The 23,797-nt window shown below is 48.3% G+C and overlaps 1 protein-coding gene and 2 pseudogenes across 2 annotated transcripts; 2 read left to right on the top strand and 1 right to left on the bottom strand.

The window, feature by feature from the left end:
- Positions 1 to 1,969: 1,969 nt before the first annotated feature.
- LOC125534479 lies at positions 1,970 to 6,307 on the top strand. 2 transcript variants are annotated; one of them, XM_048697692.1, is made up of 9 exons: positions 1,970 to 2,218; positions 2,295 to 2,653; positions 3,313 to 3,492; positions 4,205 to 4,224; positions 4,383 to 4,481; positions 4,659 to 4,796; positions 4,967 to 5,092; positions 5,219 to 5,356; positions 5,682 to 6,307. In XM_048697692.1, exons 2-9 carry the CDS (start codon positions 2,583 to 2,585, stop codon positions 5,909 to 5,911), a joined length of 1,002 nt encoding a protein of 333 aa, XP_048553649.1. In that variant the 5' UTR covers positions 1,970 to 2,218; positions 2,295 to 2,582; the 3' UTR covers positions 5,912 to 6,307. The 2 variants fall into 2 exon arrangements, with proteins under 2 accessions (XP_048553649.1, XP_048553648.1); XM_048697691.1 differs by having other exon boundaries at positions 1,970 to 2,653.
- A 389-nt stretch (positions 6,308 to 6,696) lies between these two features.
- LOC125538343 lies at positions 6,697 to 16,799 on the top strand (annotated as a pseudogene).
- Positions 16,800 to 23,198: 6,399 nt separating this feature from the next.
- LOC125541890 lies at positions 23,199 to 23,337 on the bottom strand (annotated as a pseudogene).
- Between the last annotated feature and the right edge of the window lie 460 nt (positions 23,338 to 23,797).

Raw genomic sequence — 23,797 nt, 5'->3', positions numbered from 1 at the left:
CATCGTCATCGGCGGGCAAGCTCGGATCCTAACTCGAGGCTCCTTGGGCTCTAACTAGGGGTGGCCCCGGCGGTGTCCTATCTTGTACACGTGGCGTTGTTGCCATCGTGCTCGATCCTCGTTGTCTGCAGGCAGGATCGGTGCTCCACGGACCGGAGCGAGATGGTAGGGGGGCATCTCCAGCTACTTCTTGGTGGGTGTGTTGCATCGATGTCCGATGGTTTCTCATGGAGGCGCGGTGTCTCTTCTAGTTAGTAGCCTTGGTGTTTCTTGGTGGGGTGTGGGTGCTCTTGTATCCTTTTTTTTAACCCTTAAAGTTTATTGCTCATATCAAAAGAGTTACATCATGTAGTACAAAGGGCAACATGAACGAGGGTGGATCACCATCCCAAATTAAATCTAACTTAAGATCATAAGAATGTTCGCAATTGATGTGCAACATTATTCGCTTCTCGTGGGCAGTGTGTAAATGAAATTCCTTCAATCAGCGATACCTTTGCAAAACACTCCGCTAAAGTTGTAGTATAGGGGCTGAAGATGTCGGCTTCACCATTACATGCGTTGATCAATTCCAAACAATCAGATTCGATTGTGACCTGCGTGCACCCTAAACTCTCGACCATCTCAATCCCTTTCAACATTGCAATGGCCTCCGCCGAGGCAGCATCAAGAATAGTTCTTAGGTAGCTCACAGTACCAACCATAACTTCCCCTCAGTGGTTGTGAAGCACATCACCGACAGCCCCCGTTCCATTCTCATGAAAGGAAGCATCCGTGTTTAGTTTATAGCAGCCAACTCTTGGTTTTGACCATAATATTTCTTGTGGTTTGCTAGTGGGTACAGCAGCCCCATAATTCGAAGTTAGTGCCATGCAAAGCTTTCCATATAAAGATCTTAATCTTGCTTGGGACATTTTATTTCCATAATATATCCCACACTGGATTCGGTCTGGAACCTCCCTGGCCATCTTCTCTTCTAACTCGAGCACCAAATTGATGTTCCCATTTCGTATAGTAAGCTGATCGTACCGAGAAATTAAAAGACTTTGTGACATGCCAAGCAACAAAATCCTCCTGCATATGCTCGCCCAATGGGATCATGAGAATATTGTGTGCATCCACGGGGATAAAAAATGTCTTTTATAAGATTTTCATCCCAACTCCCAGATTCAACATCAATTAATTCATCAACTGTTTTTGCGGCTGATTTTGCAATGTCTCTTATAATATTTTTGCGGCTGCTATAATATTTTTCGGCTGATTTTGCAGTGTCTATTATAAACTTTTTTGCGGCTGCTATAATATTTTTGCGACATTGCAGTCAACATCAATTAATTCGAAGTTAGGGCCTGAATTGCAAAATGTCTCTTATTGTGTGCATCAACAATTTAAAAAAAATATTAGGGCACCTTTTGAAAACACGAACAATTTGAGAACATTTTCTAAATTATTATATAACCTTGTTAAAAAGTTTGTGAACATTATTTTTGAAATTTCATCACCTTATTAAAATTCTAGGATTCTTTACTGCAACCTGTTTGTTTGAGAAAACCGGCAGAAAAGCGAATGTACCTAAAGTGCGGACCGGCGATGTAGGCCGACGGTTTGTGCGTTCAGCCATTAGACGGCCCAGAGTCTTGAGTTCAGCCAACTTGGCCCATTTTTGTCGGCTCACTTCCCCAGCAACCTCCTGCGAACTCCCACAAACCAGCACACACACAGCCGCCGCCGCCGCCGCACGCACCGACGCCGGAGAGCGGCCGGAAGATGGCCTTGTCGGCGATCCCCGACGAGCTCCTGCTGGAGATCCTCCTCCGCCTTCCCACCCCAGAGGACCTCCGCCCGCGCCGTCGCCAAAGCTGCCGACTTCGACTTCGAGTTCCTCCCCGGGTCTTCCTTGGACTGGTCCGTGCGGGAGGTCCGCGACGGCCGCGTCCTGCTTGACAGACCCTCCCGCCACGACGAGAATCCTTCCTCGCCCCTCCCGGGGATGAAGAGGAGGCGGCTGCTACTACTGAGGGGACGTCATTCAGAGTGATCTTTATGATGCTGCTCAAAACTAAGCCGATGGCCGCTGTTTTCTCTTCCTCCACAGGGCAATGGCGAGCCATTACATCCCTGAGCCACAGCGACTCGTTACCTGGCTTTTTGTTATCGACGTGGAAGGTTTGGTTCGTGTGGCGCCATTACGCACATGGTTGCTTCTACTGGGTTTCAGGTACCAGTGAAAAATTGCTCGTGCTTGACATCCGGACAATGGAGTTCTCCATGGTTGACCACCCACCCTGTCCCAGATTTTCGGGCGATGATGTGGCCATCGTTGAGGCAGGCCAAGGCATGATTGTGATGTTTGTGCCTAAACCTGACACAGGTCGCCGTTTTTATACTGTTTGGCGAAAGAATGGTGGGAGTTCCACACAGTGGCAGATGGAGAATGAGCCATTCTTGCTGGATTCTGGGTCCTTGATCAAGGGTGCTGTGGGTAGGCACTTGCTCCTATATTATGTCGGAAGCTCGTCAGTCAAGCAAGGTTGTTACACGCGGGACGTCGACACATTCCAGTTTGACAGGGTGTGTGGTTCATGTCCCCACCCGTCGGAAGCATATTGCAACTTCCCACCATCGTTATTATCGTCGCCGACAGTGTCAAGTGGTAAACTTTCTGTTGCATGCTAGTTACCTTCTTCCTTTCATAGTTATCACTATCGCATAGATTGTCTGATGCTTGCTAGCTTATTATTGTGCTCAGTAATCATTATTTGCAATGTTCAGTGGTTCTTCCCTTTTGTGCTTGTGACAAAGCTGATCAAGCTATTTTTCTGTTCTATTTGCCATCTTATGCCATCTTGTACACTAGGAGTAACTTTTTAGATGCATCATAAAACCGTAAAAAAGCACCGGATGGTTCAATACCTTTTGGTCCATTACATCTGAAAACATTGTCAGTGGGCAATTTCCTTTCGTCATGTCCTGCATAAATGAAGCTCTTTTCAAATTCAAAGTCATCAAGTCAATCCATACCACCTACTGAAATTGGGTGTACTTGTCACATAGAACTACTTTGTACAGTTCTGAATTTTGGTATCATTTTCTGCATATCTTTTTATCTCCTTAGAAATCTCAAATTGTTAGAGGGTAGGACGTGGCCCACCCAGATTTTTGAGAAAACAATTTCTATCATATACTATTTTGCCTAGTTTGGCCAAAAAATTGCTGACTAATTAGGCCCACATGCCACCTCTCTTCCAGTCATCTCCTTCCCTTCGTCATGTGAGCTAGAGAGACCTAACTCTACTTGTTGGCTCCTCCCAGGTTCCCGCTCTTGCGCTTCTCCACTCCCAGAGTGCCGCCGGCTCGCCACCGCCCTTCGCTCCAACAACCGCCGAGGCTTCCGGCTCCCGCGAACCCACCCTCTTCTTCAGCGACCGCTGAGGTGTCGACCGGTGCACCACCAAGCTGCCGGTGTGCTGGCTACCAGAGCCATCCCACAAGGTGAGCCTCCTCCCTCCTGTCCAGTGTGATTTCTGAATATGTGATGGACATGGCTGATGAATGTAGGCATTTGGACTTTTGGAGAGCTGCTGAGAGTATTGTGAACAGAGCATAATCCAGATATTTATGTTATCTTTTACCAAATATTTTATGACACTTGGATTAGGTTGAAAATAATAATTGTAGTGCACACCCTCTACCTGTCAAAACCCAACTTTGTTTGCCTGCATGCAGATGTAACCTTTTACATTTTCCCCTGTTGGCGGTGCATTTTTGTGGTTCTTGCTGTCATTAGTCTGTCAAATTGACACCTCTTTGGTATTGAATCATTGTACAACCAAGATACCGTCTTTGATGCGTACTGTTGCAATGGAACCTATGACTCTTCTACCCGATTGCCATGGCTGCTTTTTATGTGCAAATGTTATTTTTTTTCTTTTCTCCTTTAATCATCGTCCTCCCCCTTTAATTTTCTTCTTTTGAAGCATGGAAACTCACAAATTGAAATTTCCTGGTTGTAGCATGATTGAGCTTGACTTTAGTAGTATCATCAACAATTTTCTTTTTTGTACTGAACTTGGTTGAATTTTGTGAGTACTCGATTGCTGGATTTGACATCAGGTTCTCTCTACATAAGTTGCCTGCTGCAACTTTCTTAAATCTCAGTGACATCACTAAGCCTTTCAATTAAAATTCACCATCTCATCTGAAGGTCACTTCACTATAACCTACCTACAGACTATTAATGGTGCACCATCAAAGAGAGTAAGTTCAGCCTTAGTAATGTGCAACATTAAGTGAAAATGTCAGACAACCAAAAATTAGCAATAGCTCCATTTGATGGTGTATCCTTCTGCATGTAGGGACACGCCATGCTGATATCCAGGGAGCACGGGGGCCTGAAGTACGAGAAGCTGACCCTGGAGGCGTGCAAGGACCTGTTGTCGCAGCAGCCGCCCAAGCTTTGATCCCCTTGTTCGTCGTCGAAGGTCAGACAACCATTCTCATCTGAATGTCACTTCATATATAACCTAGCTACGGACTAATAGTTGTGCACCATAAAAGAGAATAACTTCAGCCTTAGTAGTGTGCAACATTTAGTAAAAACGTCAGATAACCGAAAATTAGCAATAGCTCCATTTAATGGTGTATCCTTGTGCATGCAGGCACACGCCATGCTGACGCCCAGGGAGCGGGGGATGATGTACTGGTGCCTGAACTACAGGAAGCTGACCCTGGAGGCATGCAAGGACCTGTTCTCGCAACAGCTGCCCAAGCTCTGAACCCCTTGTTCGTCGTCAAAGGTCAGACAGCCATTCTCATCTGAAGTCCACTTCATATATAACCTTAGCTACAGACTAATAGTTGTGCATTGTAAAGGGACTAGGCTCAGTAGTGTGCAACATTCAGTAGAGTGTCAGAAAACGAAAAATTAGCAATAGCTCCATTTGATGGTGTATCCTTCTGCATGTAGGGACACGCCATGCTAATGTCCAGGGAGCAGGGGAGCCTGAAGTACGAGAGGCTGACCCTGGAGGCTTGCAAGGACCTGTGGTCGCAGCGGCCGCCCAAGCTCCGAACCCCTTGTTTGTCATCGAAGGTCAGACAGCCATTCTCATCTGAAGTTCACTTCACATATAACCTAGCTACAGATTAACAAGTGAGATTGTCAGACAACCGAAAATTAACAATAGCTTCATTCAATGGTGCATCCTTGTGCATGCAGGCACACGCCATGCTGATGTCCATGGAGTGGGGGGTGATGTGCTGGTGGCTGAAGTACGAGAAGCTGACCGTGGAGGTGTGCAAGGACCCGTTGTGGCAGCGGACGCCCAAGCTCCAAACTCCTTGTTCGTTGTGGAAGGTCAGACGACCATTCTCATGTGAAGGTCACTTCATATATAACCTAGCTACAGACTAATAGTTGCATGCCATAAAGAGAGTACGCTCAGCCTTAGTGGTGTGCAACATCAAGTGAAATTGTCAGACAACCGAACATTAGAAATATCTCCATTCAATGGTGTATCCTTGTGCATGCAGGCACACGATTATTAGCAATGGTCACATGAAACTCATACCCCCATCACAAATCCTGATGCACCTTTTGGGCCAACTGTTAAGTGAAAAATGTGAGACAACTGAAAATTAGCAATAGCTCCATTTTAATGGTGTCACTTTGTGGAATGCAGGCACACCTCATGCTGATGTTGTCCAGGGAGCGGGGGTCGATGTGCCGGTGCCTGAACTACAAGAAGCTGACCCTGAAGCGACGCAAGGATCTGTTGTCTCAGCTTCTGCCCGAGCTCCAGACCCCTTGTTGGTCGTCGACAACGATGACGATGCTGAGGCGGGTCACGGTGAGGCGAGGAGGAGGCGCTGGGGTTGGGGCTGGGGCTGCGGAGGTTGCAGAGCCGGGTAAGCGAGGTGGAGAGGGCGGCGTGCGAGGAGGCGAGGGGCCGGAGTATGTGGCAGGATGGTAGCTAGATGGAGTGAGCAAGAGTGACTCCATCCTTTTTGTAAAGCTTACTTGCTTGATCTGTGCCGTGATGGTCCCTGGTTGCTCTTGTTCTGTGCAACTGTCTCTGGATGACTGATCGACAGTGCAGTTTTTCCCTTTCTTTTGGGAGGCAACAATTAGCATTGTCGATTTTGTTGTTGTCTCAACTCAGTCAGCCGTTTGTTTCGAGGGGATGAGCCGAGTTACTTACAGGCCATGGTGGAGTTACTTACACGTTAGGTGGATCAGGGCAGTGAAACGGAGATGGCTGACCTTTAGTATATCGTTGCATCCATGCCTCAGTGAAGTTTCTGTTCCATAGTCTGTTACAATTTTCACAAGGCGATCCCGCAATCTTGTTAAAGGGTGGACAATTGTGATCCGGCAATCTGTCAAAGGGTGGATAATAATAAGTAAGTAAATATTTGAACCAGGAAAGGAAGGGGTTCTTGGAAGCAATTGGGGTGCGTTGTCGGTTTTGTAGGGGATGAGCATGGTAAAAGCATCTCTAGTGGATCCCGGAAAAACATGTCCCGCAAAACCAGTTTAGTGGTTGTTTGGAAAACTAGTATTTAGAATAAGTTTTAGCAAAACCAGTTTTAAGTTGTTATTTTGTTAAAACTGATCTATAGAATACTTTGTTTGGACGTGGCTGACTTCTCTCGATGGCGTAATATCACAATCGAGCTTTGATGCTGCTTCGGGTCATGCACCGCGCCCAGCACGTCAACAATGGTACAGTTCCTGCGGCTCCCGACGGCGCCAGCATTGACACTGACCAAGGCACGCTCGACCGCGCCATGGCCGCCAACTTTTGGGGCACTGCTTGGCCAGGTGTGCGCGGCCGCGTGAGAGCTCGGTCACCATGGCGTGCGCGTCAACCTCATGTACCAAGTGGCGTGCCATGCCACCGAGCTGCGTCGCGGAGGACGTGAGCGTCGAGCAGATGGAGGCCTTGGCGGAAGGTCCTGCGCGCGGCCGACGTGATGAGGTCCTTCTGTTCCTCAAGTCCGAGACCAGCCCGGGTTCGTTAACAGCCACAGAGGCGGACCATGGAAAAAAATTAAGGTGTGGCAAAGTCTTACTAAGATTTTTTTTATGCGAATCAAAGAGTCAATACACACTAACAATACACACTACGAACGAATAACCAAATACAATGAAAATGTAGACATGTCTCAATAGGAAAACAACCTAAAACATACCGATAATGAAGCTTTTAATGGCGTGTAGAAGACCCAGGCAATGGCAGTGCCCTACCTTTCTTCTGAGAATCTTCCTTAATTTTATCAAGATCAATACTTTTGAAGATCGCTCGCTCAATGCAAGTCATTAAGCCAGCCATCAGACATCTTGCTGCGCAACTCAGTCTTGATGATTTTCATTGATGAGAAGGCTCTTTCAACTGTTGCCGTCGCTACCGGTAGTAGCAATGCCAACTCAATGAGGCGATAAACAGCAGGAAACATGACATGCCTTTCAAGTTCAACCATCTTTTTAGCTAGGCTTGCAATATCATGACAAGCTCTAAATTCTTCAATTCTTCTCATATGGATAATGAATAGCTCGAGGTTATCAACTATATGTTCACGTTTCTCCTCATAATAAATCTTTGTGAGTCTAGCAAGCTTATTCACATTGAACCTAGAAAAGGAGTTTCTTAGGTCAAGACAAGAGAAGTTCTGGAGCAGCTCTGAAGATACCTCATTAAAACGATGATCAAACTCTATGGTGATGGAGTCTATGGCAGCATAGAAGGTGTCCGCACGAAAAAAATGATCAGCTCTGATATTGTTTCGTCCACCTTTTCGTGATTTTCCCCACTTTGTAAACATGTCATCCATATTTGGTATTGGAATGTCGTTTTTGGTGCAAAAGGCTTTGACATCTTCCAAGAGTGGCTCCCAACCATCATTTCTCCAGCTGATCAAACGTGTTCTCACATCCGTAACCAATGACATTGCCTGAAATGAGATAATTACAATTTTAGATGCATGTATGTTTACATGAACAAAATATATCAAGCAGAGTAGATACATATAACATGATCGATCACATACCTGAACAACATTTTAATCCTTCTTTTGCAATAGTAGAGACAAATCATTTGTCATACGAAGGATCTTTAGCATCATCTTCAGGATGAACACAAAGCTAAAAGTCTCCATTTGATGAACCAAACCTCCTGCTCTACATGGAACACGCACATCATCCTCAACAATGCCCAAAACTTCTATGACTGCATCCCACATTGATTCAATGCGAGATAAGGTTGTGTAATGAGAGCCCCATCTTGTATCTCCAGGTCTGACCAAGGATGTTTCTTGATTTTTCCCTTTTCCTGTGGGCATCTCACCTCCCCTAATCTTATCCAAAAGAACTTGTTTTTGCTTGTCAAGCAATTTATCCTTCCTCTTGCAAGATGACGTACTGAGATTAGATATCATGGTCACATATTCAAAAAAATCCTCAACACCCTTGCAGCATCTCGAAACAGCAACAACTACCAACTGCAGTTGGTGGGCAAAGCAATGGATATAGAAAGCATATGGGTTCTCATCTCGAATTAACTTCTGAAGGCCATTGAATTCTCCTCTCATATTAGATGCCCCATCATACCCTTGCCCTCGTAGTCGTGCAACAACTAGACCGTCTTTAGCAAAAACCTCCAACAATGCCTTCTTTAAAGAAGCAGATGTTGTGTCCGGGACATGCTTAATACCTAAAAATCGTTCAATAGTCTCTCCTTGTTTGCTCAAGTACCTACAAAATGTCATATAATTAGTTGACCACTCCACATAGAATAAAATGATCAAAAGGCACATAGACACTTCAAAAGCTTAAACACGTACCTAATAACCACGGCCATTTGTTCTTTCACCGATATATCACGGCACTCATCAATAAGGACGGAGTAAAGACAATCACCCATCTCTTCTTTGATTGCTTTGGTGACCGCATTTGCACAATGGGAAATAAGGATTTTTTTGAATTTTTCCGGAAGTCATTTGGGCATTCTTAGGGCATAGCTCATCAAATGCAACCTTCACTTCTGAAATTCTTTCTTTCACCAATCAAGTAGCTCCAAAAAATTCCCCTTGTTCAAAGAAGAAGTGGATTCATTGTGTCCACGAAATGGTTCACCTTGCAATGCTAGATAACTTACAATGGCCAAAGATGTATCCACACGAGTTTCATACTTGACTAGTGAACCTTTGCTGTAAGTTGTAACTTTACTTTTCACACTTGCCCTTTGATTTTTAAAATCATCACATGCTGTTTTTGAAATATTGTGGATGCTACATGGCCCACCAACATGTTTACGGAATGCTGCAACCGCATTTTTCCAACAGTCAAAACCCAATTTGGAGAAAACATCATGCCCAAATTTATCATCCATTCGGGTCATGCTTAAAAAGATAACAATAGAAGCAATATGCCTTACGCTTATCCACACTATATTCCAACCACTCAAAATGCTTATACCATTGTGGCCGGAAGCATCTTCCATCTCTATTTGGGGGGAAAGTGCAACTAGTTGGTTGAGTTGCACCCATTCGGATATAAGCAAATCTAACATCATCTCTAATGTTGGGGGCAAAACTATCAAGTGGAATGCGAAGGCCTGGATCACCATTTATGTAATCTTCACTAAAAATAGTTATACCTTCAACCCCGTGAACATCAACATTCTCTTCCACTATAGCTTCGACCGAATCTGTAGTTTGTTCTTCCACTTGTTCGGTTGGCATCAAATTTTCATGCTCTTCTTCCATGGAAGTCACTTGATCTTGATGATTGACATTTGCTGAAATATTGACACTTTCGCGGGTGCTTGGATTTGTTTGTGAGTTGCTGCCACTACCGAGCACTTCAAAATACTTTTTCAAATCTGCAATAAGAAGATTAATATATCACTAAAATATGGTTGAATTTAAGGCTGTTCAAAATTGCTACAAAATTTCAACTGCGGGGACGTGGGGTCGTGTACTCGTGGGCAGAGGGCGCTCGAGCCAGCTGCGGTCGAGGGCTCGAGGCCACCGCTGGCTGCCTGGGCCCTGGCTGTGATAGATACATACGTATAAATTTTTTTTACCAATAATCAAGGTATGGCAGGTGCCATACCTCGCCCACCGGAGCGCTCCGCCACTGAACAGCCACAACCACATCTTGGACGGCAACACCACCGTTGTCACCCCCAACCCATGCTCAAGCCCCCGTTTAGAGGAGGACGCCACGGACGAAGGTGGTCTTGTCAGCCAGTTGATGGTGATAACGTGGGCTTGCCGATGGCGTCGGCGTGCTGGATTTGCACCACCTCGTCGAGGTTCTTGTTGGCCGTCGTCTACCTAGCGAGCAGCAGCCGTGACACTCACACCGACACCTGGAATCGGCTGACCTTGCCATAATTTACTGTGCGCCACCGTCGCCGGGAGCAGCCGCCACGGCACCTGGAACGGCCGACTCTGTGGTGATAGATGCGCAGGGCTGACCTTGCGGCAATAGATGCACTGGACGCTACCCACCGGCGTCTAATGGAAGGTAGAGCCCTTTCCGATTGAAACGAAGGATTTGCGATCAAGGCCAGTGCTACAAATCAGTCGGCTGATACCAGCGTGGGATCAGCCGCCTCCCTAGCCATCCGATTGGCATGATTAGGACCATTAGATGAAAACACCAACATGCTCTTTTCTTTCACGTCTCATGATTTTCTTTTCAACTCGCTCATTCCACACATCCGATGCAACTAGACACCAACGTAGCAGCCTCCCATGGCCTTACATGCTGCAGCACAACACCCTCTGCGCTGTTAATGGCAGCATGTTCAGAAGTGAAATGACAGTCGCTGCTGCAGCAACGCGAGCTGCTTCAAAGACCAACGGTGAAGTGACTGCTATGTACGAGGGATAATGCACTGCAAGCCAAGACGACGGTGTTGTGAGGGGCGGTCTGGCTGCTACGGGCGTCACTATGAGGCTGCGGGCAGTGCTGCAATGCCAGATGGTGGTCTCTGTGACATCGTATTGCTTCAGCGACCACGGCGATGCTATGAGGCTTGCTGCGATGGCCACGGACCCACGGTGATGACGCGACCACATGCTTCGAATGTCTATGGTGTACTTCGACAGCAACGGTGATGTTGCGACGGCTCCCGACTGCTTCGATGATGCTGCGACGACGACATGTTCGAACACCCGTGGTGCGCTTCGATGGCCGCAACAATGATTTGACGACATGCTTCGATGGTCACAGTGATGCTACGAGGCATGATGCGTCGACCACGGCGATGACACGATGACATCTCGACTGCTTCGATGATGTTGCGACGCCACGACGTTGGCACAGCGACATGTTTTGAACACTCCACTGTGTGCTTCGACTGCCGCGGCAATGCTTCGACGACCGTGGTGATGCTACGAGGCTTGCTTCGATGAATGCGGCGATGACACAACGTCATTCTTCTATCGCCCGTGTTGTGCTTCGACGACCGCAGCGATGGTGCAACGTCATTCTTCTATTGCCCGTGTTATGCTTCGACGACCGTGATGATGTTGTGATTTGATAGCCGCGGTGATCCTATGACGGCGGTCTTCGAACAATGATGGGGAGGTTGCGACGTGATGCTTCCACAACCGCGAGTCCGCGACGTTGGTACGCCCGACCGCTTCGATGCTGCTGCAATGACGTGTTTCATGGCTGTGGCAGTGTTGCGATGACCGGCATGGCTGCTCCGATCATGTTGCGACGTCCACGGCGATGCGGCAATGGCGGCCGGCTGCTCCGATGTTGTCGCGATGGCATCTTCGAAGACGGCGGCAGTGTCAAGGACCCTACTCCGACCATTAGCCACCTTGTTCGATGGGAGTTTGCTAGTACCATATGAAACCAACGGCCATGACCAGCGTCGAGAAAGATGGTGTTCAAGTATTTGAACCATCACTTGTGTCGTTACCTAGCAAAGCACTGTGTGTGTGCCTGTGTGGTACGTGTAAAAAGATCGTTTGAAATAGGCAGTCGATGGACTTGGCTGCCTTCGTGCGTGTGGGAGACAGGGCGCTCGTGCCACACGATCGTGTGAGATCGGACGGCGTCGGACGCGGTTACAAACACAAGAAATCATCCAATTTATTTAAAATGTTTTCCATTTTTTAAACGTCACGTATCTCTTTCCTAATTAGCTCGATACCGACCCCGGACAAAGGGAGAGGAACTAAACTTAATCCCATCGAGGCCAGGCGACCCGCTCCCCCCCCCCCCCGCTCGCCCTCGGCCGCTCTAGGGTTCCTTCCTCCCCCCGCCGCCGCCGCCGATCGCCCCCGCCCCCCTCCCCCCTCTCCCTTTCCCCGGTTCTGCTCCATGCCGCCTCCACGGGAGGTAGCCGGGGCGGCGCGAGCCCCGCCCCCCCCTTCGGCCATCCCCGTCTCCCCTTCCCTCCCTGTCGCCGCCGACGGGCGCCCCCGGCGCGGGCCGGGTGGTGTTGGCGGCGGCGGGGCCGGCCTGTCCCCGCGCGCGCGGCTCCCTGCCCGGGGCATGGGGCGGCGGCGGTGCTCCTCGGCTTGATGACGGCCCGGCGTCCCGGCAGCGGTGGCCGGCGGCTCGCGCGGTGGTGGTGTGGCCCCTTGGCGGCGTGACAGCGTGGTGGCGCAGGTTGGCCGGTGGTGCGTCCCCGGCCCAGATCTGGGCCCGCGGGCCCCATCTGGGTCCTAGCGGGCCGGCTCCCGGCGTGGCTTGGTCGTCGTGTGTGTGGTGAGGAGGTGGAGCAGCTCGGACGGGGGGCAGCGACGCCGACGGCGTGCCAGCTGCGACGCCGAGGCGGCAGCTGTCCGGGCCTCTGAGGGCCCGGCCGGGCCTGTGGGTCCACGGGCCCGGTAGGCTCCTGCTTTGGCGTCCGGTCGGCTACCGTCGTGGACGGTGGAGGTGGGGCCCTCCAGTATGCTGACGGTGCTGCTGCCCTAGTCCCGGCTCCCCTTCTTCGTTGGGCAGGCCATCTTCGCGGTGCCGTGGTGAGACGGCGTGGGAAGCTTCGTGTCCGTGTTGGCGAAGGGTGGTGGTCGGTTTGGTGGCGAGCTCCGGAGTGCCAGAGGTAGAGGATGGGATCGGGAGAAAACCCTGTTGGCTTGGCCGACACCGACGCGGTGGCGCCTGAGGGTACCACCGGACCTTCCTGAAGGGCGTCGGGGCTACCCTTCCCCTCTTCTCACCGCGTACCGGGGGAAACCCTTGGCAGCAGCGTCGTCATCGTCGCGTCCCTTCTTGGAGGTGTTGATTGGTACCGGCGCTTCGGAGTCTCGGAGCTTGGGGGATGATTTCCGGTGGGTGCAGCGGTCACGAGGCTTCGTCGTTTTTGTCGATCCGCCGTTATCGGCATTTGTTTCTTTTCTTTTTTCTCTTTTTTTTGGGCGTGTTTGTGCTGCTTCCGCCCCAGCACCTATCGTTAGTTGTATCGGATGGTTGCTTTATAATACAAAACGGGGAACCCTTTTTCTTAATTAGCTCGATACCGTTTTTTCATGAGAAAAAAAGATCGCGCACGTACAAATCCTACACCTATCCCTTTCCTTTTTTTTGAACGCGGCTTCTCTTTCCTAACTACCTCAATCAAGTTTGTCCTCAAAAGAAAGGGAAAAGTTTGGCTACAGCCGGCGGATCACACGCGGGAGTCCGCAGCCTCATTCGTGTGACGCATGTCTTGCGGGGCTCACCTAACATTATCTTTTATGGTTTTGTAAGTGAGCCCTTGTTGCAGTTTTTTCACCGCAACAACTCATATGTTGCAGGATCAGGATCTGGAACCCTCGAGCACAATTGCCTCCCGCGTTCCACCCAGGCTCCCGTTCTTTCTCTAATTTGTGCAGCATCATTTATGTTGCAAAAGTCTTTCCGCAACATCATCTATGTTGCACAAAAGTGAAGACAAAAAAAAACTGCAACACTTGAATGTTTCAGCAACATGAACTCGGTTGCAAAGAGGGTTCTACAACACTAACTTTGTTGCAATAATGAGGACATGTTAGACCGGTGGTTGGACTAGATCTCATGGCTGCTGTGGGGGCGGATCTTTTCGGATTATCCGCCGGCGGACGCGTAGCGCTGCCCAGAAAGAAAAAGAAAACTCGATCACAAAAAAACATCACACAGGTACAAATCCCACACTTATCTCTTTTCATTTTTGAGCGCCACCTATCATTTTCCTAAGAGCATCTATAGTCGGGCGCCTTAAACCTGCCTCATACGCCCCAGTGGATCGCTTGGTCACTATCCGATTCCGAAATTTTGACCCAGACGGGCGCCTCAAACGGGCCTCAAATGCTCGGGCTGACCGGCACGCCTCAGATCCGGCCCAAATATGTGCCGGATATGGGGGCGTTCAGGCACGCCCGAGCACGCCCGCCATGCCGGACCCGACAGCCGACCCCACCGCAAATTGCACCAAATCCACCCCTAGACTTGCCGGATCCATTTGCTATCTCCTCTCTTCTTCCTCCTCTGTGTCGTCCGTCTCGGACCTCCACCGTCGTGTGCGCTCCGCAGCCGTCCTAGCCTCTGCACCGTCAGCTCCGGCTGAGCAGTCCTCTCTCCAGTCCTCGCCGCGGGGATGTCGTCGCCGGCCCGGACGCCACCGTGGTACGTCCGGCAACTCTCTTGCTCCGAGTTGAGCTTGATGTGTTCGACACATTGTATGACCGGATTTTTTGTGATTTTATTAGGGGAAACGATAGATTTCGATGCTTCGTTGGACGAGGAGTATGAACCGACGGAGCTTGATCAAATGATTCAAGATGAGTTCTTCAATTCCTAGGATTCGAACGAAGAAGTGGACATGATCATGCTCATGAGCATGCAAGAGGAAATGGACCGGCAAGTGGAGCATATTCTCAACTTCAAGGGCTGAATCAAAGGGAGAAGAGTGATCAACCGGGATAGGGAGTCCGGAGCAAAGCTACTTCATAGGGACTATTTTGCTCCCAAGCCTTCTTTCCAGGATGATCCATGTTTTTGTCGTTGTTTTCGCATGCGAAAACCATTATTTTTGCGCATTGTGGAGGGAGTGGAGGAACACGACGACTACTTCAAGCTCACAAGGGATTGCTGCGGACAATTCTCTTTCTTTGCCAAGCAGAAGTGCACGACTGCTCTGAGAATGCTTGCACTTGGTATTGTTGCAGATGCCCTTGGTGAGATGGTCAAGATGGGGGAGGACACATGTCTGAAGACTACTGTCAAGTTTACCCGCACCATGGTGGAGGTGTTTGGACCTGAGTATCTCAGAGAACCAAATGCGCAGAACACGGAGAAGTTGTTGGCCAAAAAGTTGTCCAATTATTATTAAACTAGTTTGCAAAAAAAATCACATGCTAAAAGTTTCTGTGGATTTGTTTACCAGTAATACACTAGAAACTATTGTTTTGATATTTGTCATAGTGTTTGGGTTAGAATTATCTAACATGATATCTAATGGCAGTTAAATTTATATGAACACATCCGCATACATCATACAATTCAAATTTAGCAGAAGCAAAAAAGAATCATTGACATACATTTCAATTATATAAACTTCACATTATTAATACTATTTAGCAACATTTCATGTGGTTAATTAGGATAGATAAATAATAGAAAAGTATGCCCATCAAAACTATATTATGGTATATTACAAAACTACGATAATTTACAATTTATTTAAATAAGTATAAAAATTTAGCATAAAATGCCCATTCATGCTACAACGGGCCCAATTTCGTCATACGATCGTGTCCCGCTCTGCCGCGCTCACCTCTCTCCATACAAGGGTCGTCTCCTCGGCTGCGCACTTCTTCTTCCGGTCCTCTTCCACGCCCTAAAATCCTCCTATTTCACAGTATCTAGAATTGTTTAGAATCCGTTTGAGAAAGTGTGGGAGTTGCGACCAAGTCATGTCAAGATACTTGAGTAGGAGACGGCCACTGAGCCGTCGTCCCCGCTGGTGGAGAGCGCGACCAAGGAACACAATGAAGGTGGCGCAATGACCATGCTCTCCGACTCCCCTATAATTCACCATGAGTTGATAGCTCCAGCTCCAGGTCCGAAAGTGCAGCATCAACACATGCTAACAGAGACAGAGTCCTGCCTTCATCTAGCTCCAGCTCCAGAAGCGCAGCAGCATCAACAGGCCCCAGAAGGTTTCATGGACATTTGGGCAGACAACGAGGCTAGTGGGTATCAATGTCTGAAAAAATTGCTAGGAGATGCAAACTGCAAGTGGTATGTCGCAGTTGATGCTGAATTTTTCATGAAGGAGATCCGTGGGGAGCGCCACAGTCTCTTGATGGTCACTATGAGCAGACCCGAAGGATCGTCAACGAGGGCGACCTGATTCAAGTGGGATTTGCGCTCGCCGACTCCAAGTACGGGCTCGATCCACACTCTTTCTCGATATTTCAGCAATATCCTCTTTGACTACACGGCAAGGAGCTCTACCAGCAAAAACATCAGATTCCTAAGAGATCAGGCAAAGCTAAACCTTGACGATCATGCCAGCAAAAGCATCGGTGTCAGAAATTTCATCAATGGTATCAACAACACCCTTTGCATATTGGGAAACAGAAACATCACATGGATCACATTTCAAGGATATTTAGATTTTGGTTACATTATTAGGGCAGTCAAGGATACTTCTGTTCTGATAGCATCCCGAACATAGTTCATCCAATTGGCAAAGGGGTATTTCCTAAGCAGCTATGATCTAAAACTTCTCCTCAGTCTTGAAATTCGCTGTCAAAAGACCAGCCGAAGCGTGCGCGAGAGTGCGAGTCTGAAGGGGTTGTCTTAAGTCTGTGGATCAGGGCAGTGAGATGGAGACAACCGACCTTTTTGTATATCGTTGCATCCATGCCTCAGTGAAGTTTCTATCTGTTACAATTTTCACAAGGTGGTCCCGGAATCTGTCAAAGGGTGGATAATAAGTAAATACTTGAACCACGAAGGGAAGGGGTTATTGGAAGCAATTGAGGTGCCTGCTCGGAGATGCACGAGGTTTTGGATATTGCCTTATGAGATTGTAATCCCTAACATTTGAGTAATAAAAGAGTTAGTTCGCAAAAAAAAAAAAAGCATCTCTAGCCATCCCGAGAAAACACGTCCCGCAGAACCAGTTTACGGTGACCACGAAAATTGGTTTGCGGTACCTCTCTTTCTTTTTTAATGTTTGCGGCACTTCTCTTTCTTTTTTAATTTTGTAAACGTATCTCTTTCCTAATTAGCTCAATCGTGTTTTTTTCCTGAGAAAAAAAAGATCACACACGCATAAATCCCACACCCCTATCTAATTTTTTTTTGAAAGTGGCTTTTTTCTTCCCTAGCTACCTCAATCAAGTTTGTCCTCAAAAGAAGAAGAAAAACTCAATCACAAAAAAAAACCCATCACGCAGGTACAAATCCCACACATCTCTTTCCTATTTTGAGCGCCACCTATCACTTTCCTAACTAGCTCAATCAACTTTATCCTAAAAAAGACTTCTGCAACGTGGATATGATGGATCATCCCGCAAAAAAAGGATTATATGATAGATCTTCTGCAACCATAACGGCCTTCTGCAATCGTCGCCTAGGTTGCACTCATTTCCCCACGTTTCCATGGTCAGCTGGTACAATCGTGAGTATTCATCGCCTTCATGGCTCGACCTCGCACGTCTCCTCCTTCGGTCTTTTCCCTTCAATAACAAGCTAGAGTGTTCTTACTGCTTATCTATATTTCCCATCACAGTGGGCGTGGGCGCTGCGCCACTCACAAAAAATTCTGCTGCCCGTTACTCCGTTAGCGAAGGCAAACAATCAGGACTCGTTGTGGACGAAGCAGCCCAAGGTAATAACGTTCCTCTCTTCTAGATTTCTCTAACCTAAACCCATGATTGATCTTTCCACCACCAGAGGCCATATTTATGTGATTAAGGCTATCATGCTGGTGGCTCGGAAGATAGGGAAGCCCGTATATATATATGCGGGTATCGTGTTGATAGTAGCCCCTCTCTCCTGTGAGGAGTGTATATTTAGTTTTAAAATTTGTTCACAAGAGAGTCTTTTATCTTCTCAATGCACCTTAAAATAGAAAAAATTATTTCTCTCTCATTATACGGTAATCAAGACCAATAACGTTCTACACATTGTCTTCTTAATTTCTACTCCCTTCGTTTATAAATATAAATATTTGTAGAAGTTTTCACTATAGACTCATACGGAGCAAAATGAGTAAATCTACACTCTAAAATGCATCTATATACATCCGTATGTAGTTCATAGTGAAATTTCTGCAAAGACTTAAATCTTTGTCCATTCTGTACCAAACCATAAGAAAACCATTTCATGCCAAACTATACCTCCTCGCCGCCGCCCCTCGAGTCTCCTCCTCCTCTCCCCCTCCTCGCTGCCGTCCATAGCGCCGCCGGGCGAAGCCTGGCCGGCTGGGCGGCGGCGGGGGTTCTCCCCATCCTCTCCGTCTTGGCTGGCGCGGGACAGTGGGATCCAGAGGAACGCCGAGCGAACGTGGGGTCCAGCGGCGCGGCGCAGTGGTGGCGACCTGCGTGTCGTGAGGTGGTGGCTGCGTTGGCCTGACCGGTGGTCGCGGGTGCCGCCGGATCCAGATCGGATCCATCTAGATCCTTTCTTCGGACTCCATCGGCCGCCGCGGGGTGGTGATGATCGTCATTGGCCATGTCGGATCGTTGGATTCGGCGTCTGGAGATCTACAAGAAGTTCTTCTCGATCCTCCTTTCTGGTGGGTTGAGCCCCATGGCTCTTTCATCTTCGCGGGTTTCGGATCGTGGCTTGCCGGATCCGGAGTACACGGAGGTTTGGTGGCATAGGATGAGGACCGGAGAAAACTTTGGTCGGCGTGTTCGGCCCGGCATCGGCGACGTCACTTGACGCCGTTACCCTTCCTGGAGGCGAAGCCGAGGTCCCCCCTATCCACCCCGAACCCCTCCCAGACGAAAGTCCAAAATTCAGTCTGGATTGGGCGGCGGCGGCGTCCTGCGCGTCGTATCCTCCATGGAGGCGCCGTCTTGGGAGGAACTGTTGTTCGGGGGAGAGATGTTGTGGATGGTGGACTCTAAAAGAACTGGTGGAAGCGTATATCTCTCTGGCAGGGACGCGTACGTGTTATATAGCATAGGATTACAGGGTTTGGTCGGTGGTTATGAGTCTTGACCTCTACTCCAAGTCATACACAAGATAAGGAGATAAAGATCATCCTAGCCTAACCACCGGCCTAGTTACAACAAGATACACGCACACAATAATGTTACAAGTTGTCACGACCTTTACAAGCATATCGTCTAACATCCTCCCTCAATCTCAACATGTCAAGATTTAGATTGTTCTTGAAGGCTTGAAGCTGTCGGACTTGAAGTGGTTTAGTGAAACCATCAGCAACCTGATCTCCGGTTGGAATAAACTTTATCTCTAGTAACTTGCGAGCAACTCTTTCTTGAACAAAATGGAAATCAATCTCTATGTGTTTAGTCCTTGCATGAAACACATGATTTGCAGAGAGATACGTTGCTCTGAGGTTATCACACCACAAATATGACACATGTGGTCTATAAATACCCAACTCATCAAGTAATGTTTCAACCCACATTACCTCAGCTGTTGCATTTGTCAATGACTTATATTCTGCTTCTGTACTGGAACGTGAGACAGTAGCTTGTTTCTTGGCAGTCCATGATATAAGATTAGATCCAAGAAAAACAGCAAAACCCCCTGTTGACCTCCTGTCATCTGGACACCCCGCCCAGTCTGCATCAGAAAAGGCACTCACTGTTGTTGAGGGAGACTTACATATTGTTAGTCCAATTCCAGTACTACCTTGAATATATCTCAATATTCTTTTTACAGCTGTCCAATGAGAAGAGGTAGGTGCATGCAGAAACTGACAAACCTTGTTGATAGAAAAGGATATATCAGGTCTTGTCAGTGTTAGATATTGAAGTGCCCCAACTATGCTTCGATACCTGGTTCCCTCTTCTGGACTTAACAATTTCCCTTCATATAGTGATAGTTTTTCAGTGGTTGACATAGGTGTGCTTGACAGTTTACAATCCTTCATTCCCACACGCTTTAGTATGTCCAAGGCATACTTTTCTTGTGTGAGCAAGATGCCATCTTTTATCTTCTTTACTTCAATACCTAGGAAGTAATGAAGCTCTCCCAAATCTTTGAGTACAAAGTCACTTTTTAAGTTCTTTAACAGTTCTTCAACATAAACATGATCACCTTTCCTTTCCTGAAGAAAAACAGAGAAGTATCTCCTTTTGATGTACGGAAGCCAAATTGTTGCAGTTTCAAGCTCAACCTTGAGTACCATGCTCTGGGTGCTTGTTTCAAACCATATAAAGCCTTGTCCAATTTACACACATGATGCGGTTTGGAGCCATCCTCAAAACCAGGTGGCTGTCGCATATAGACCTCTTCCTCGAGAACGCCATGTAAGAACGCATTCTGTACATCCAATTGGCGAAGACTCCATCCCCTGGAAACAGCAATAGATAGAACAAGTCTAATAGTAGCAGCTTTTACAACTGGACTAAAGGTGTCCTCATAATCAATGTCGTAGCGTTGTTTAAAACCTTTAGCTACTAACCTAGCCTTGTACCTATCTATTGTTCCATCAGCTTTCTTTTTAATTTTATACACCCACTTGCAATCTATAATATTCCTCCCTGGCTTATAAGGAACTAGATGCCAAGTCTGATTTTTCATCAGTGCATCAAATTCACTATTCATAGCATTCTTCCATTTTTCATTGCGTAAAGCTTCTAGCACATTCTCTGGCTCACCAGTAGAAGCAAAGCCCGTAAACTTAAAGTTCTTGTTATACCTGACTGTCCCATCTTTGGGCACCAATGGTTTTGTAATACCTCGTTGTGACCGAGACACCCGTGTGGTTGTAGTATTGGGTTGAGTTGTTGCCGCAGAAGATCCAGCAGCATGCACAGGAGATCCACCTCGTACCGTCGCAGGCGAATCCCCTTCAGCAGACGCGCAGTCCCCGTCCTCGGATCCACCGCACGTGGGGCAGAGGAGGGTGCCCCATGAGGAGGCGACACTTGGCCGGGGACCCGCGGGACGCTGTCGGCTTCATCATTGTGTCGCGCGTCGCGTGTCCCGCAGCCAGCCGACTCGTGCCAGCTGTTGCGTGGCGACAACTGCAGGTCAGCCCCGCGCGAGGCCCCGCTCGACCGCTCCACTGCATCTGGTGGCGTGTCGTGCGCGGGTGGGCTGGCACCTGACGGCGTCAGAGGATCAGCCCTGGGATCCGCACCAGCAGCAGGAGGCCCGCCTGCACCGAATCTCTCGGGATCAGCGCTGTCAGCCAGATCGTCCTCGTGTCCAGCGCCAGTGCAAATCTGGTTCTGCATAAAATCATACGGCGGAACAACAATTTTTTGACTGCTCCCATTAGTAGCATCAGGATAACTATTAGCCAAATGATCATCTACACATTTTTCTCCCCCGTGATCAGTTGGATTTAAAAGCTCTGGAGACAAAAGAAGGATTTTGGCCCGAAGGTGAGCACCGGCGTTTGGGTGCAAGGTGGCGAAGGGAAACACTGCCTCATCAAAGACTACATCTCTGGAGATATAAAAACTCGTCCGGTGGATATGTCAAGACACTTAAACCCCTTGTGAAGATTACTGTAGCCTAAAAAGGCACACTGTTTCGAACGGAATTCGAGTTTATGGGCGTTGTATGGACGTAAGTTCGGCCAACAAGCACACCCAAAGACAAGTAGAGATGAGTAGTTGGGTTTCTCGTGGCATAACTTTTCAAGAGGTGTTTGAAAGTTGATAACTTTACTTGGTAGTCTGTTGATGAGATAGGTAGCTGCAATGAAGGCCTCGTCCCAAAATTTTAGAGGCATGCATGTTTGGGCTAGAAGAGAGAGTCCAACCTTGACAATATGTCGATGTTTACGTTCTGCTGACCCGTTTTGCTGGTGTGCGTGGGGACAAGAAACATGATGAGATATGCCAACCTTAGTGAAAAAGGAATTTACTTTCACATATTCTCCACCCCAGTCGGTTTGGAGGGCAAGAATTTTACGATCAAATTGTCTCTCAACAAGGTTTTGGAAGTCATGAAATTTTTGAAAAACTTCTGACTTATGTTTGATTAGGTAGATCCATGTGAACTTACTGAAATCATCGATGAAGCTCACATAGTATTTCTTCCTACCTACGGATTCAACTGCTGGTCCCCACACATCAGAAAAGATAAGTTCCAAAGGAAATTTTGATTCACTTATTGATTTTGGATAAGGCAACTGATGGCTTTTGCCTCATTGACAGGAATCACAAACAAATTCATCAACTAACTTAACACATGGAAGCTTATTGTGGCTAATTATTTTGCTAACAATAGAAGATGAAGGATGCCCTAGGCGCCGGTGCCACCTATCCGATGAGGGGGTGGCACTGAGCACATGCTTCTTGGCTCCTCGTTCCATGTGTTTGACAGGGTATAATCCTCTCCTACCCCTGCCTTGCAGCAGAACTCTCTTCGATCCCCGATCCTTTACAAAAAAAGAATGAGGGTGAATTTCAACAAATGTATCGTTGTCAATGGCAAGATGGCTAGCAGAGATAAGACTCTTGTCTGCCTCGGGCACATGTAAGACATCATTAAGGAGAAGATCACGTTCGGGGGTAGAAATATGAGATTGACCAATATGGGCTATAGTCATACATGAACCACTCGCCGTGTGTATCTGATCTTCTCCAGTGTACCGGTCTCGAACCGTGAGCTTCTCTAGGTCACATGTGATGTGGTTTGTAGCACCACTGTCCAGGTACCAGTTGGTGTCGACTCCGTACTGAGGAGCCGCCATGTTTGCCGAGCGCTCCTCTCCCCCTTGGTACGAGGAGTCATAGCGCTTCCAGCATTTCCATGCCAGGTGCCCTATCTTGCCGCAGATCTGACAGGCCGGCTTGGCAGAGGGATTGTTGGAGTAGTTCCCACTGCCGCCACCGTTGCCGCTGTTGCCCCCGTTCCCACGGTTTGGTGGGTTGGGTGACTTGGGAAGTTGCGGCGGGCGCGGTCACCACCGCCGCCAGCCTGTTGTTGGGGAAGTTCCGGCCACGGTCACCACCATCGCCGTTGTTCTTGTTGAAGCGGCCGCGAGTCGTGGCGTTTGCAGATGACTAAGAGGATCCGCCGTGCAGACTCATGCGAGTCTCGAAGCTCAGCAGCTGTGAGTACAGCTCCGGGACGGTGACTGGTTCGACCCTGGAGCACATGGCCGAGACCACCGGGTCAAACTCCTCATCCAGTCCAGCGAGGATGTGAGAAACGACATCTTCTTCATCAACCTTCTTCCCTGAAGCCATTAGTTCATCACACAAAGCTCTAATCTTACCAACGTAATCAGTGATGCTGTTGTTGCCCTTCTGGAGGTTCGCCAACGCGATCCGGACGTTGACCATCCTTGCACGCGTGTGTGAGGCCAGCATGCCTTGCACCGTGTTCCACAGCTCGGCTGCGGTGTGGCACGTAGCCACCTGAATTTCCCTCTCACGCAGGAGCGAGGTCAGCAGATAGGAGAACACCTGTTGATCCCTCGCATACCACGTGGAAAACTCCGGGTTGGGAGCTTTGGACTTGGTCTTGCCGTCGTCGCTGGTGGCCTCAATGGTCTGGGGCGGCACCACCTGCTCGACGTCGAGGAACTCCGCCATCCGAGCCCCCCTGATCGCTGATAGGATGGTGGCGCGCCATAGAGCTTCGTTCCCTCTCATAAGTTTCTCTGTTGCGGCGTGCACAAATGGAGAGGAG

Source organism: Triticum urartu, chromosome 2 (genome assembly GCF_003073215.2).
Source record: "Triticum urartu cultivar G1812 chromosome 2, Tu2.1, whole genome shotgun sequence".
NCBI classification, from domain to species: Eukaryota; Viridiplantae; Streptophyta; class Magnoliopsida; order Poales; family Poaceae; genus Triticum; species Triticum urartu.
Note: the sequence above shows the minus strand (reverse complement) of the source record. Positions and strands in the feature narration are given on the sequence as shown.

Excerpts from the sequence above, each read along its gene's own strand:
- LOC125534479 (XM_048697692.1), top strand. The coding sequence starts at position 2,583 with ATGTCCCCACCCGTCGGAAGCATATTGCAACTTCCCACCATCGTTATT. Across the intron at positions 2,654-3,312 it reads GTCGCCGACAGTGTCAAGTG|GTTCCCGCTCTTGCGCTTCT; the intron begins GTAAACTTTCTG and ends GGCTCCTCCCAG. Across the intron at positions 4,225-4,382 it reads GTCACTTCACTATAACCTAC|CACGGGGGCCTGAAGTACGA; the intron begins CTACAGACTATT and ends ATATCCAGGGAG.